The sequence below is a fragment of the Eleutherodactylus coqui genome, chromosome 8 (genome assembly GCF_035609145.1).
Source record: "Eleutherodactylus coqui strain aEleCoq1 chromosome 8, aEleCoq1.hap1, whole genome shotgun sequence".
In the NCBI taxonomy this organism is placed as follows: Eukaryota; Metazoa; Chordata; class Amphibia; order Anura; family Eleutherodactylidae; genus Eleutherodactylus; species Eleutherodactylus coqui.
The window spans coordinates 39,123,966-39,139,362 of record NC_089844.1 but is presented as its reverse complement, the minus strand read 5'-3'; the positions used below and the strand labels follow the sequence as shown (position 1 = coordinate 39,139,362).

The 15,397-nt window shown below is 46.5% G+C and overlaps 1 protein-coding gene across 2 annotated transcripts in view; it reads right to left on the bottom strand.

The window, feature by feature from the left end:
* Positions 1-15,397, bottom strand: part of OBSL1 (obscurin like cytoskeletal adaptor 1) — a 98,771-nt gene that overhangs the window by 77,618 nt on the left and 5,756 nt on the right. For both annotated transcript variants that reach the window (XM_066575529.1, XM_066575531.1), the window contains exons 3-4: positions 8,206-8,472; positions 5,966-6,226 (exon numbers count right to left, since the gene is read on the bottom strand). In XM_066575529.1, coding sequence (XP_066431626.1) covers positions 5,966-6,226; positions 8,206-8,472 — 528 coding nt within the window. The remainder of the gene's footprint in view (positions 1-5,965; positions 6,227-8,205; positions 8,473-15,397) is intronic.

Genomic DNA, 15,397 nt, shown 5'->3' with positions numbered 1-15,397 from the left:
TGGGCTGCAGTATCTAAAAATATCATGTGTGATACTATCTACTGAGCCTTGTATCTTAAGGCCCATTTATACACAACGATTATCGCTTAAAAGATGTGTCATTTACAGCGCAAGATGATCGCTCAAGATGAGCGATCACGTTGCGCTGCCAGCCGAGGATGCAGAAGACAAGCGGGGTGTCCTCGCTTGCCTTCTGCATCCAGCTGTTCCCCCGCTCCGAGCGCCCGGCTGTTATACAACTGAGCGGGGTGTCCCCGCTTGTCTTCTGCATACAGCTGTTCCCCCGCCTCAGCGCCCAGCTGTTATACAGCCAAGCGCTCGGAGCAGAGAATGCAGAAGATAAGCGGGGTGTCACCACTTGTCTTCTGCATCCAGGTGTTTTCTGCACGGAGCGCCCAGCTGTTATATAGCCGAGCGCTCCGTGCCGGTTATGGAGAACACAGCTGGACCGCTCTGTTCTTCATACTGAGACTGTTATCAGGGAGCGGGATACAGCTGAAACAATAGTATCATCTGTATCCCGCTGTGAATCTCTGATAAGGCTCATCCTTGTCTTTCAGCACGCTGAAAGACTACGATAAGCGACAGCTTAAAGGAAAACTGCATGATGTCAGTGCAGTTACACACAACGATTATGGCTCAAAAGACGGCTTTTGAGCGATAATCGTTATGTCTAAATGAGCCTTTAGGCTATCGTTTGATACTCTCCTACTGGGCTGGTCTATCTTAGATTACAATATAGACTGCATTTGGAAAGTCTTCAGACGCTTTAGGCCTCCTGCACACGGGCGGATTTGCATTGCGAAATCTGGAGTGGGATTCGGGAGAAGACGGTGGAGAGGTAAGCTGGGGTCACCTGGCGGGCACTGGGACAAACTCCACTGCGAGAATCCCGCAAAAGGTGGCCTAAATGTTTTTTGTACATCTTCTTATGTTGTGGCCTTGCTCTAAAGATCCTGTGTGCAGATGGGAAAAACTTCGAAAAGGTCAGCCATCACTGCAGCCTCCACCAATCTGGGCTTTACGGGTGGCCAGAAAGAAGCCTCTCCTGAGTAAAAGACACATGAAAGCCCTCCAGAATTGTCAAAAAGCCCCTAAAGACTCTCAGACTGTAAGATACAAGATTCTCTGCTCCCATGAAACTAAGGCCGTCTGCACCCGACCGGGTCAGATTCCGCATGCGGGATCCCACAGAGCAATCTGGCCCTCTGCCCAGCCGGCATCCGCGCGTACCTGTCTTTTCTTATTCTATTCTGTACTGCGAGCCATCGGGCTTGTGCAGTACAGTTTTTTTTTTTTTTTTAAAGTCCCAGCTTTTCCTGCGTCATTGTGGAAGGGCCGCGGGTCGGACATCTTCCATTGAGTTCAATGGAAGCCGTTCACACACAATCCACTTACAAATAGAGAATGTTGCGATTTTTTCCTCTGTGAACAGAAATCGCTATTGATTTCTGCTCGATTGTAGGAAAAAGCGTTTTCCCATTGCATGCCATTGGCGGAATTTGCTGCGAAATCCAGAGACAGATGCCTACTATGGATTCCGCAATGCAAATATGCCAGTGTGCAGCCGACCTATGGCTGCATTCCCTCGAACGTATATCAGCTCGGTTTTCACGCCGAGCCGATATACGTTGTCGTCGTGTGCGGGGGGGGGGGGGGGATGGAAGAGCAAGGAGCAGGAACTGAGCTCCCGCTCCCTCTCTGCATCCTCTCCGCCCCTCTGTACTATTTGCAATGGGAAGAGGCGGTACGCGGGCGGGGCTAATTCTCAGAACTGCAAATAGTGCAGAGCAGCGGAGAGGAGGCAGAGAGGGGGGCGGGAGCTCAGTTCCTGCTCCTGGCTCTTCCATCCTCCGCCCCCTGCAGATGAGGACGACGTATATCGGCTCGGCGTGAAAACCGAGCCGATATACGTTCGTCTGAATGCAGCCCTAGATAGAACTTTTTGGCCTGATTTATACGTTTTTATGTCTGGAGGAAAACCAGGCGCCGCTCATCACCTGCCCTATACCACCTACAGTGAAGCCTGGTGGTGGCGGCATCATGCTGGAGGGAGCAGGGAGACCGGTCAGGGGTAATAGAAAGCTGAATGGAGTAAAGTACAGAGATATTCTTAATGAAATCCTGATCCAGACCGCAACAGACCTCAGACTGGGAAGAAGGGTCACCTTCCAACAAGACAAAGACAACACAGGGGGCTTAGGGACAACTCTGTGAATGTCCTTGAGGGGCGCAGCCAGACCCTGACTTGTACCCAGTGGAACATCTCTGGAGAGACCTGATAATGGCTCCACAGTCGGCCCCCATCCAACCTGACAGAGCCGGAGAGGATCTGCAGGGGGAAAATGTCAGAAAATCCCCAAATCCAGGCGTGCAAACCTTGTGGCATCATCCAAGAAGACTGGAGGCCGTAGTCACTACCAGAGGGGCTTCACCCAAGTGCCGAGTACCGGGTGGGAATACTTGTGTCAGTGCTAAATAGTAGTTTTTCATTTTTTAAAATTGTACAAAGATTTCGAACATTCCTTTCTCACTTTGTCATTATGGGGTAGTGAGTACAGAACGATGGGGAGAAACTGGATTTTTTAGAATTTGCACAACATAACAAAATGTAAAAAAAATTGAAAGGGTCTGAAGAGTTTCCAAATGCTTTATATGACACAGTATCGGAGCACCCGGTAGCAGTACATATAACACGGGTGTCAAACTCGTTACGGTTGCCTTCAAAGGGCCAATTGTAAATAGAAAACTGTATTATAAAACATGTATTAAAAGGGTGTTACGGGGGAAGGGAGGGTGGGAGGAAAAGGACCAGAGCAGTACTGTAGTCCAGAAAATTTGAGGCACAAGTCCCCCAACACAGACGCTTGACTCTAAACCCATAACACAATGTCCTCCCTGATCTACTCAGCAGGCTCTCAGAGCATGGGCAGGCAGGTTGGAACAGACTGTCCTCTGCAGGATGCTAGCGAGGACCGGCCAGAATGTACAAGCCACCTTACAGTCTGAGCGCCAGCAAGCAGCGCTCTATTGCAGGATAGGCCCAGTAGGAGAAGCTGGCAGGGGAGCCCTGCAAAGCCTCCGGATGCTGCAGTAACAGCTACAGCACTTAGTCCACATGCAGCCAACGTCACAGTGTAGGACCAAGATGGTGGCCACAATCCCGGTACCCAGCAGCAGGCCGCAAAGTAGTCCACAGTGCACCAGAGGGTCTTCCCGGCACAGCTCAGGACCCTCCAGTCTAGAAGAAGCTCTTCTGTGTCCTGAGCTCATGGGCCACATAAAATGATATGTCAGGACGCATTTGGCCCATGGGCCTTGAGCCGGATCTGTGACAGAACCTCTGGCTGCAGGTTCCAACGAAGTTGTGAAACCGACCTAATTGCTCTATGCAAAATTTCCCAATATACAGGATGGGCCGTGGAGGCCGATACCACACTGTTTTGAAAGCTGTCTGAAAGATAATTTGGGTTGCCCATAACAACCAATCACAGCGCAGCTTTCATTTTACCTCAGTAGTATAAGAAATAGCAACCAATCACAGCGCAGCTTTCATTTTATCTTAGTAGTATAAGAAATAGCAGCCAATCACAGCGCAGCTTTCATTTTACCTCAGCAGTATAAGAAATAGCAGCCAATCACAGCGCAGCTTTCATTTTACCTCAGCAGTATAAGAAATAGCAGCCAATCACAGCGCAGCTTTCATTTTACCTCAGCAGTATAAGAAATAGCAACCAATCACAGTGCAGCTTTCATTTTACCTCAGCAGTACAAGAAATAGCAGCCAATCACAGCACAGCTTTCATTGTATCTCAGTGGTATAAGAAAAAGCAGCCAATCACAGCGCAGCTTTCATTTTACCTCAGCAGTATAAGAAAGACCAATCAATCACAGCGCAGCTTTCATTTTACCTCAGCAGTATAAGAAAGACCAACCAATCACAGTGCAGCTTTCATTTTACCTCAGCAGCACCTCAGCTTTTATTTCTTGTACTGCTGAGGTAAAATGAAAGCTGCACTGTGATTGGTTGGTCTTTCTTATACTGCTGAGGTAAAATGAAAGCTGCACTGTGATTGGTTGCTATGGACAACGAGGACAGGTTTCCTTTTAGATAGGCTTTCTAAGAGTGTGGCGCCGGCCTACGTCTCTGTGGCCCTCCCGGTAAAATTAATAGATCAAAATGTGACCCTGTGACTTTAAGAAAGAAACCGATCGGCCATAAGCACCTACAAAACAGATTGAGTCATTATGATTCAGAACGCTGAACAGAAGGAGAAGCATTTGGTTATCTCATTAGTGAGACATGTAACGTTACTGCGCCACGTGGGATTTCGTTAATCCAACAATATTCATAGAAGAGGTGTCTCAGCACTGCAAGACGTCTTCAATGCTCCCTCGGATTAACCTCTTAAATGCCGCAAGTTCCCACATAAAATAAATATCTGCATAGCAGACTGCCTTGGCTTGAGTTCTTCCAGTGACTCCCCATGTTATCACCGTTCTGTTTAGGATGAACACTCTGCGCTGATTAATGCCTTCATATATTTATAGCAACTGGAGCTTCATTTTCTTCTCCAAAGAAACAAATCCCCTACATAGACACAGAGTTATTGGTGCGGCCACCACCCTACTTTCATCTCATTACCACTGATCAGAAGTGTCAGACCCCCATAGATGACATCTTACACAGTACCATAGTATGTTAGGTGGAAGAAAGAGACATGTCCATCCAGTTCAGCCTATTATCCCCCAATGTTGATCCAGAATAACGCAAAAAAGCCCAATGAGGTAGAAGCCAATTATCCTTATTGAAGGAAATAGAATTCCTTCCCGACTCCATTCTGCCAATCAGAATAATCCCCGGATCACCAACCCTCCTGAGGTAATCAGTGAAATAACATGTAATATTGTAATGCTCAAGAAAGGCATCAGGGCCCCTTGTGTACTCTGTTATCGATTTCTCCATTACCATGTCCTCAGAGTTCCATAGTTTCACTGCTCTTACAGTAAAGAACACCCTTCTTTGTTGGTGTAGAAAACGTCTTTCCTCTAGCTGTAGAGGGCGCCGCTTGTTACAGTCGCAATCCTGGGTATAAATAGATGTTGGGAGAGATCTCTGTATTGTCCCCCGATATATCTGTACATGGTTATTAGGTCATCTCTCAGCTAAATAACCCCAGTTTTGATAACCCTATTCCATTTGCCTAAAACTAAAGTCGCCTGGTGCAAACACCGAGTCATGACTGACACCTCAGGTGAAGTGACATCGAGATGTTTTCGTCGCAGACTGTTTTCGTGGGGTGGTTTGCCCCAAAAGCAAGTTGGGTACTTATTTTACCAACCTTGGAAGGATGGAAGGCTGAGTCAACCCTGAGCTGGCTACCTGAACCACACACGGATTGAACCTGCAACCTTCAAGTCGTGAGCGAGAGCTTAGGACTGCATTTCTGCTGTCTTAACACTCTGCGCCACACGAGGCTCTCTTGAGTACCGGTGCCCAAAACTGTCCACAATATTCCATGCATGGTCTGACCAGTGGCTTGTAAAGAGGAAGAACAATGTTCTCATCATGCATCCCTAGATCTCTTTTGATGCACCCCATGATCCTATTTGCCTTGGCAGCAGCTACCTGACACTGGTTGCTCCAGTTAAGCTTACAGTTAGCTAAAACACCCAAGTCCTTTTCCATATCAGTGTTTCCTAGTGGTTTCCCATGTAGTGTGTAATGGTGACATGTACTTCCTTCCATGCAGAACCTTGACCTTGCCTAGGGATAGGTCATCAATAGTCACCGAAAGCCCCTCTAGTGCACATAGTCCAAGCCTAAATGTATAAGGAACTCAATGTAAGATCAATATTAGACAATCTGCATGAACCTTCCCTCGATCTCATGCCCCATTGATGTCAGTCACATATAATTGATATGGACACCCCATATTATAATTGTCTCTCTGGTGTTTCCTACCTTTCACCCGAAGATGACAAGAGGACTCAGAAAGCCCAGCGTGGAACTGTATGATACCCGCATCTTTTTGCGTGACCCCGACAATCACTAATACATGGGTCCTTCCAAAACTTTTCACAACCGTTCTGTGATCCTCAGAAAGGATGTGACCATCGTGGGTCCAGCCAATCTGTTCCACTTCACTCTCTGTCTCAGCGCAAAACGCTGCGTTTCCACCTTCGGCAACCTCCAGACGTCGGGGCAGCTTCTTCACAATGGGTCCTGAGAGGGAGAAACCATAGTCTGGGTATTAGTGGAAATAATGTCATTGTCAAGTGTATAGAAATAGTTGGGGAAATGGATATGCCACACAATGCACCAAAAGTGTCCATCTTTGATCGTCCAAAAAGTTGTGAGGTATGCACATCTACGCTACCGCTTATACATTTACACCACTTTTGAGCCTCTTTGAAAAATTTGCTGGCTGCCAAGACATGTGACCTAACAGCTTACTTTAGGAACACTGTTAGAAATATCTGGGCCCCATATATGCTAATGGTCAGGACCGTGGAGTTCCCTGCGATGCCCATCAACCTCCTTCTTGCACTGTAGTTCATTTGGTGGTACTTGATAAAGGCTTTATTTCTTCTCAAGCACAGCCGCTCAATGATTTTGGCAAGAAGATGAGTAATATGAACATTATGCAGCCACTTGTATATTCTGTTGTTCCATGGGGGAACAGAATACTAAATTAAGCCAATACATTACAATTATGTGCAATAAAGGGCACCATATTGGCAACCAGGTTTGCCTATTACTGACCCCTTAAGGATGCAGCCTTTTTTTCTTGATTTCCAGTTTCAATTTCCCACTTTCAAAAAAATTAAAAAACTTTTATTTTTCCAACAACGTAGCTGTCTGGGGAGTTGTTCTGTTGGCGGAAATTTTATTTTTCAGTGGCACTATTTAATGTATCATATAATATACTGACAAACTTAAAAGAATTTCTAAGTAGAATGAAATTGGAAAGAAAATCAAATTTTCCCATAGGGGATTGAACTTGCAATCGTTTGATCACTTATACAGTAAAATGTAATACCACAGTGTTATATTAATAATATATGTATTCTATTATATGCACATATATATCTATTTAATTTCTGTGATTGTTTCTCAAATCAGCCTAGGCTAATACGTATATACGTGTCTATATATATATATATATATATATATATATATAATGTGTGTAGTGGTATCGCCTCCTGTTATAATAATCAGCAGGTAAATAGCAGCACCTAAATGGTTAACTTGTCCAATATTATACACTAGTATGTATGAGATTCTTGTCCTCTATCTCTTATGCATGGCTCTCAGGTTCAGGCCGAGAGAGACCTACATTGTAATAAAAGAAGCTACTCACCACCCCCCACATTTGCATTTTTAGGATAATAAACACAGTAAAATTTCTTCTTGCTTCTTGGAAACACACACCTTAAGGCATTAACCTATGTCACTCATTAGAACCCAGAGAGTATTATGAGTACTTGTGACTTTAAGGGTATGTATTTCTATTGCTTCGTCATTTGGAGTATATATGTACTATGATGCTATTAATAAATCAGAAGTGTACTGGTTTTGATACAAGCATTGTGTCAGTCTCTGTTACTCTGTGTGACGCACTTCTCAATAACCAATTTGGCCCACACAGTGAAATCAGGGGAACCCATTTGGCTCAGATAACATCTTCTGATAACAACAGTATTACATTATACTGCATTTTGACAGGCAGTCTATCAAGATGTTTGACAGGCATTCATTCATAGCTGCTATGGCAACCAAGTAGCACCTCATGGTCTCATCACAGGGGGCCTCTCAGGACCCCCGGACTCTGATAGGGGCATTTAAAGGGTCAACAGCATGATCAGTGCTCACACTAAACGTGGCTGTTGCCGGTGGGTGTCAGCTGTGAGAAACAGCTAACATCGCTCCCAATCCATACAAACACCGAAGCTGGAGGGCGTACATGTATGCCCAAAAACGTCAAGGATTAAGAGATTGTATCAACATAGACTTTTATCATCTATCCAAACGATAAGTAGAAAAACTCTAGTCCCGTGTACCCCCTCTTTCTTACTGTGGGCTCGCTGCACCCCCCTGCAGTAAGAAGGAGATTGAATGAAGCAATGGCAGTGTATGCACGGCGCAGAGCCATTCATTTTAACTATGAAATTGATAAATTGTAAAAGTGGATGTGGCCTCACCTCTTACAGTGACTTCTGCAATACACTGAGCCCCTCTATGAGTCTGGCACACATAGACCCCATCATCATCCGTCCGGGCCCCTCGGATTATCAGTCGTCTGATGGGACCATGTTCCTCCATATGGTGTCGCTTTCCTGGATGAAGTCTCTGATCCTCCAAGTACCAAGATGTCCGGCTCCCTTCTGGAACTGCGCACTCCAAAATGGCGTCCTGCCCCTCCCTCACCGCAATGTCTCGTAAAGGATCTGGGAAGCGATCTCCCACTTCTGGAGAAAAGAGAGAGTGGAGTCATAATTGTCACAAAACACAGTACTGCACAGATTGCTTTTATCTTGCATCTGGTAATCCAAAAAGTCTGATAATCTGTTAAGGGCGAGATAATATGGAATCCCACAGGCCAAACGCAAGAGACCAGACAAATATTAGGGATTTGATAGCCATGTAGTAATTTACATTATTTTAGGCTGTATTGCTGGTAGTCCTCTACAATTATGGGTACTTTCACATGTACCTGAATATTTCCGCAACACGCAGTGGAAAAATCCGTCTAACATGCTGGTTTTGACATGGATTTGAAAATGGCTAAATTCTGCATCAAAATCCTAATTTAGCCCGGGGGATTTGGGTGTGGATTTCAATAACGGAATACTCTGCAGTAACATCCGGTTAGGGCTGCCACCTTTGTCAACCAAAAATACGGGGCAAGGTAAAAGTGGGTGTGGTTAGGGGTGTGACTTTACCTCTGTTATTCCAGTGGCCCCTGTAGTAATAGTGCCCTCTTTCAATGACCCCAGTGGTAATTGTGCCGCGTTCTCAGTAGCCTCTTTAGAAATAATGTCCCCTCTCAATGGCCCCTATGGTAATTGTGCCAACTCTCAGTGGCCTCTATATTAATAATACCCTCTCTCAATGGCCACTATAGTAAATATTGCCTCCATTCTGTAGACCCTATAGTAAGGCACCCCCTTTCAGTAGTTATAATAGTAATCATGCTCCCCTTAGTGGCCCCTATAGTAATAGTGCCCCCTTTAGTGGCCCTAGTAGTAATATTGACTCCCTTAATGACCCCAATAGTAATAGAACCCCCTTTTTGTGCCCTCCCCACCCGTGTAGCTCCGGCCAGGCAGCAACCACATTATGAAGTAGTGTAACTCCCTCTGTAGTTCTATGCCGGGGTGAGAGTCTTTGATTACATCAGCGGCTGTTGGACCTGAGCTAGAGAGTAAATCATACTACTTCATGCTGTGGTTGCTACCGGCTCAAAGCTAACAATTATTTTTTACCAGCCATTAATATATATTTGCACCGGCCTTTGGATTTTGTTACCGGCTAGGCTAGTAGCCTACCAGCTGAGTGGCAAGGGTAATTCCAGTACATGCGAAAGCACCCAAAAGGGGTATGTATACTTTTGCAACCCCTTTTTTTCTATTCCTCTAAAGCATTTAAAATAAAACAAAGCGACTTTGCAAATACTCTTGATTGAAAATCTTCTCGTTTTGTGTACACAGCTGCTATGCGAACCTATGTGTCACCAAGGTGACAATTCATGTGTAGTCTGATCCTCTAGTCCGCAGGTGTCAAACACAAGGCCCGCTGCCTCATTTTCTGTGGCCCGCCGGCTGTGCAGTAAGTTCCCTCACTCCTCCGTGCTGCTGTCAGTAGGCAATCTTCTATCGGCTTGTTCTGTCTAGTGCAGACAGTAATAGAGGAGTGCCGATAGCAGGCTGACAACGGCCGCAGAGGAGGGAAGGAGACTGCAGAGAGCGGCGCTGAGGAGGAGCAGCTGCAGGGTGGGATCCTTGTGTGTGTGTCTGCATGTGTAATGTAATATATATATATATATATATATATATATATATATGTGTGTGTGTGTGTGTCTGTGTATATATATATATATATATATATGTGTGTGTGTCTGTATATATATATATATATATATATATATATATATATATATATGTGTGTGTGTGTGTCTGTACGTATATGCGCAGAATCCTGTGCGTCTTTATGCGCAAAATGGCGGGTGCGTGTATGCGCAGAATGCTGTTCGTCTGTATGCGCAGAATGGCGGGCGTGTGTATGCGCAGAATGGCGGGCGCGTGTATGCGCAGAATGGCGGGTGTGTGTATGCGCAGAAGGGTGGACGTCTGTACGTGTGTATGCGCAGAAGGGTGGACGTCTGTGCGTGTGTATGCGCAGAAGGGTTGGCGTCTGTGCGTGTGTATGCGCAGAATGGCGTGCGTCTGTATGCGCAGAATAGCGGGCGTCTGTATGCGCAGAATGGTGGGCGTGTGTATGCGCAGAATGGCGGGCATCTGTATGCACAGAATGGCGGGCGTCTGTATACGCAGAATGGCGGTCGTCTGTATGCGCAGAAGGGTGGGCGTCTGTATGCGCAGAAGGGTGGGCGTCTGTATGCGCAGAATGTCGGGCGCGTGTATGCGCAGAATGGCGGGCGCGTGTATGCGCAGAATGGCGGGCGTCTGTATGCGCAGAATGACAGACGTCTGTATGCGCAGAATGGTGGGCGTCTGTATGCGCAGAATGGCGTGTGTGTGTATGCGCAGAAGGGTGGGCGTCTGTGCATGTGTATGCGCAGAAGGGTGGGCATCTGTGCGTGTGTATGCGCAGAATGGTTGGCGTCTGTGCGTGTGTATGCGCAGAATGGTGTGCGTCTGTATGTGCAGAATGGTGTGCGTCTGTATGCGCAGAATGGCAGGCGCGTGTATGCGCAGAATGGCGGGCGCGTGTATGCGCAGAATGGCGTACGTCTGTATGCACAGAATGGTGGGCGTCTGTATGCGCAGAATGGCGTGTGTGTGTATGCGCAGAAGGGTGGGCGTCTGTGCGTGTCTATGCGCAGAAGGGTGGGCGTCTGTGCGTGTGTATGCGCAGAATGGTTGGCGTCTGTGCGTGTGTATGCGCAGAATGGTGTGCGTCTGTATGTGCAGAATGGTGTGCGTCTGTATGCGCAGAATGGCAGGCGCGTGTATGCGCAGAATGGCGGGCGCGTGTATGCGCAGAATGGCGGGCGTCTGTATGCGCAGAATGGCGGTCGTCTGTATGCGCAGAATGGTGGGTGTCTGTATGCGCAGAATGGCGTGTGTGTATGCGCAGAAGGGTGGGCGTCTGTGCGTGTGTATGCGCAGAATGGTTGGCGTCTGTATGTGCAGAATGGTGTGCGTCTGTATGCGCAGAATGGCGTGTGTCTGTATGCGCAGAATGGCGTGCGTCTATGTGCAGAATGGTGGGCGTGCGTGTGTATGTGCAGAATGATGGGCGTCTGTGCGTGTGTATGCGCAGAATGGTGGTTGTCTGTGCGTGTGTATGCGCAGAATGGTGTGCGTCACTGGCCACTATGGGGGACCTTATTACCAATCGGGCCACTGTGGGGTTAACTTTTACTTTACTGTCTTACAATTAGAATCAGCCCTTTGAAGGCAACCATAAGGCTGATGTGGCCCTCGGAGAAAATGAGTTTGACACCCCTGCTCTAGTCATATGCTACTCCACTCCCTGTGTACCCCCAGAATGATCGGGTTACCGCCAGGTTCTGAGAAGTTAATTCAAGAGTGATAACTGATATGGTTGCGCTTAAAAAAAATGGCCGCCACAGCAGAACAGAAAAAATGCAAGTATCTCTGTAGGTAAGTATGATGATGACATATTAATAAGACATGCCATCAATATCTGAGTGCCAGGGTTCCGACTCATGGGACCCCCTGCTGACCACTAAGACAAAGTCGCAGTGGTGCCAGTAAAGAGTCGTTCCGATTACTCTCCTGACTGCATGGCCAGCCATTAATCCCCTTGTAATATGAGGCCTAAGACTCCCCCATCTAAGGGCGAGCACCCACTGGCGTTTTTTTACCTGCGTTTTGCGTTTTGCGTTTTTCCTGCACAGGCATAGAGATAACATGTGTTCCTGTCCACTGGCGTTTTTTTTGCATTGCGTTTGCGTTTTTAACATAGGAGCTGTCAGTTGCATATGTGTCCTTATTTTTCTCCATGGAAATTAATGGAAAAGCCGCGAAAACGCCGCGAAAACGCCGCGAAAAACGCCGCGGAAAACGGGCGGAAAAAACGCGGGGAACGCGGCGAAAACGCGGCGTTTTTTTCCCGCGGAAAACGCAAACGCCAGTGGGTGCTCGCACTAAAGGAGTTCTCTGGGACTTTAACATCAATGGCATCTCCTTGGGAGGATCTCTCTGGTGGAAGTAGATGTTGGACTATTAGAATTTCTGCACCATGATATAAGAAAATTCATTTTGTCTTCAGCTTTTCTCAGCGAACATCTTGGACTGGCTGAAGCACTGGCATCTATGTTTAGGTTTCACGGCCCTTCAAATAGAACTCAATGGTAAATGTTGAGCAACACTAAGTGGACACTTTGCAGGGTGACCGTGACATGACCGTCTGGTGCCATTTTTTGCATGACCCGGTGTCGCAGTTGCATTTACGTCACCCACATTACTGTGAATCCTACTATTATGTAAGTTTTGATTTCCACGTATTTAGTGTGACCCAAAAGACCAGAGAGATAATGAATGAGTAGCCCTATGGACAGCACAGAAACCAATTGCATAACTAAAGGCCCGTTTACACGCAAAGGCAATCTTTCAAACGATTTAAAGATTAAAAGTTTTAGCAATCATTTTGCATAAAATGTTAATGGGCACTAATGTCCTTTAACACTTTATCATCTTGATTTGCATGTAAAAGGGGCTCAAGGAGCTGTTTGGAGAGCACAGCATGTAGGCTGGGCTCTGCACACAGGTACGTTGTTCTCGCACGGGCTGCCGGCAGAGTACAATCTAATCTCTCGGCTCCTGCTGAGAACACAGTATGCAGTCTGTTAAGAGATGCTTTATCTCTCTGTGGCTGAACCAATGGATTTTAGGCTCGCCTTAAAGTCATTGTTCAGATAAAAAGTGCACGATGGCCGCGTTTACACGCAATGATTATTGCTCACCAGCAGTTATTTGAGTGAACTTTGAGTGATAATTGTTGCATGTAAATGGGCCTTTAGGGTCCTTTTACATAGGATGACGTGGCGCACACAGATGCTTTAAAACAGGAACGATCATTGCTCAGTGAATGCAGATGGAGCAGAACGGCAATTAATCTGGCCAACCTGCCTTCACTTACAGTAAACAGGCAGTCGTTCATAGATGAACGACTGCCTGTTTACACGGTCCAATTCATCATTCAGTTTTTAGGCATGCATATACTGAACGACTTACATGTTTTTACACTGCACAATGATCATTCAGATTCCCGTTGGTTGCAGGAATCTGAATGATTAGATGGCCCGTATAAAAGGGCCCTAAGGTGGTCAAAGGATTTAAAAAACACCCACGTCCTTGCACTGAGAGGACCTAAATGCCATCTGCTACTTGAATGGGGCCAATGCAGTGGGTAGCTGGGGTGCGGCTATGCAAGGGAAATACCAGGAAAGAGGAAGCAATGCTACAATCGGGCTACATCCCCTTTGTTCTTAGGATCGGTGGGGTCCCAGAAACTGGACCCTTGTGCCACAATGATCATATCACTAGGATATGCCATAAGTTTATACCCTCGATGTAGAAGTTGTTCAAAGTTCATGCCAACCTTTTCATACGATTTAAATGGGCAAAGCCCCAGACCCTGTGGGTGGTTTTACCAGATATGCAGATTCTATGTAAATGTGTAGGTAGGGCTGGTGTTTGATTGGTTGGTTTCCTGTGCAGTACTCTCTATAGACACCCCTTCTCTTGACTTATACCATACAGTCCCAAACAGTACAATCCTACAATGACAAAATAATATTGCTCGATCACGGAACCAGGGAATGTAGCTACATTTCCATGGGTTTGGACATCAAGTGTGGGACTGAGGGTGCCACCTCCACATGACCAAGCCATTAATGTCCATAGTATTCCGTTTAGCAGTGAAAGGTTATGAGCCCTATGCAACCACTCGTACACCTCTATTGCTGGCCCTTCTCTGAGGAACATAGGTTAACCTGTACTTACATATTAAGGAATTGAATATACTCTATCCTACCAAAAGTAACTGGAAATCTGAGCAAGAATCAAAAGTAGTATTTATTTCCAAATGTTAATATTAGTGGAGCCTCTCTTGGCCCTAATGACATCGGATACTCTCCATGGCACATGTTCTACTAACGTCTGTTACAGTTCAGCTGATATTTCCCTCCATTCATCCTGCAAATGACTGGTGAGTTCTCTCAAGCAAGGTACATTGGAATGGTGCAAGGAGCATTGTCATTGGACAGTTGAGCAATGTAAGAACATTCCATGGAGTGATGTGAAACACAATACTTCATCATTAGAGATGAGCAAGCACCTAAATGCTCGGGTGCTCGTTACTCGGGACGAAATTTTCGCGATGCTCGAGGGTTCGTTTCGAGTAACGAACCCCATTGAAGTCAATGGGCGACCCGAGCATTTTTGTATATCGCCGATGCTCGCTAAGGTTTTCATTTGTGAAAATCTGGGCAATTCAAGAAAGTGATAGGAACGACACAGCAACGGATAGGGCAGGCGAGGGGCTACATGTTGGGCTGCATCTCAAGTTCACAGGTCCCACTATTAAGCCACAATAGCGGCAAGAGTGCCCCCCCCCCTGCACTGTCAGCATAAAGATCGTTCTCCTCTGCCACAGCTGTAACAGCTGTGGCAGAGAAGAACGATGTTTGCCCGTTGAATTCAATGGAGCCGGCAATACAGCAGGTTCCACTGAAAGCAATGGGCTGCCGGCGATCGCGGGATGAATTGTCGGGAAGGGCTTAAATATATAAGCCCTTCCCTGCAATTCATCCAGAAATGTGTAAAAATAAAAAAAATATACCGTATATACCGGCGTATAAGGCGACGGGGCGTATAAGACAATCCCCCAACTGTCACCTTATACGCCGGGAATACAGCGGAGCAAAAAATAAAAATCATTACTCACTTCCCCCGGCGTTCTGCGGCGCTGCTGCAGGATGTCGCTCCCTCCTGGTCCCCGGCAGAGCATTGCTTTCTGGACGCAGGGCTTGAAATCCCCGCCTCCAGAAAACACACGTGCCTTCAGCCAATCACAGCCAATGACAATGATGTCATTGAATGGCTGTGATTGGCTGACGGCGTGTGTTAGCTAATCACAGTAGCTTTCTGGAGGCGGGGATTTCAAGCCCTGCGTCCAGAA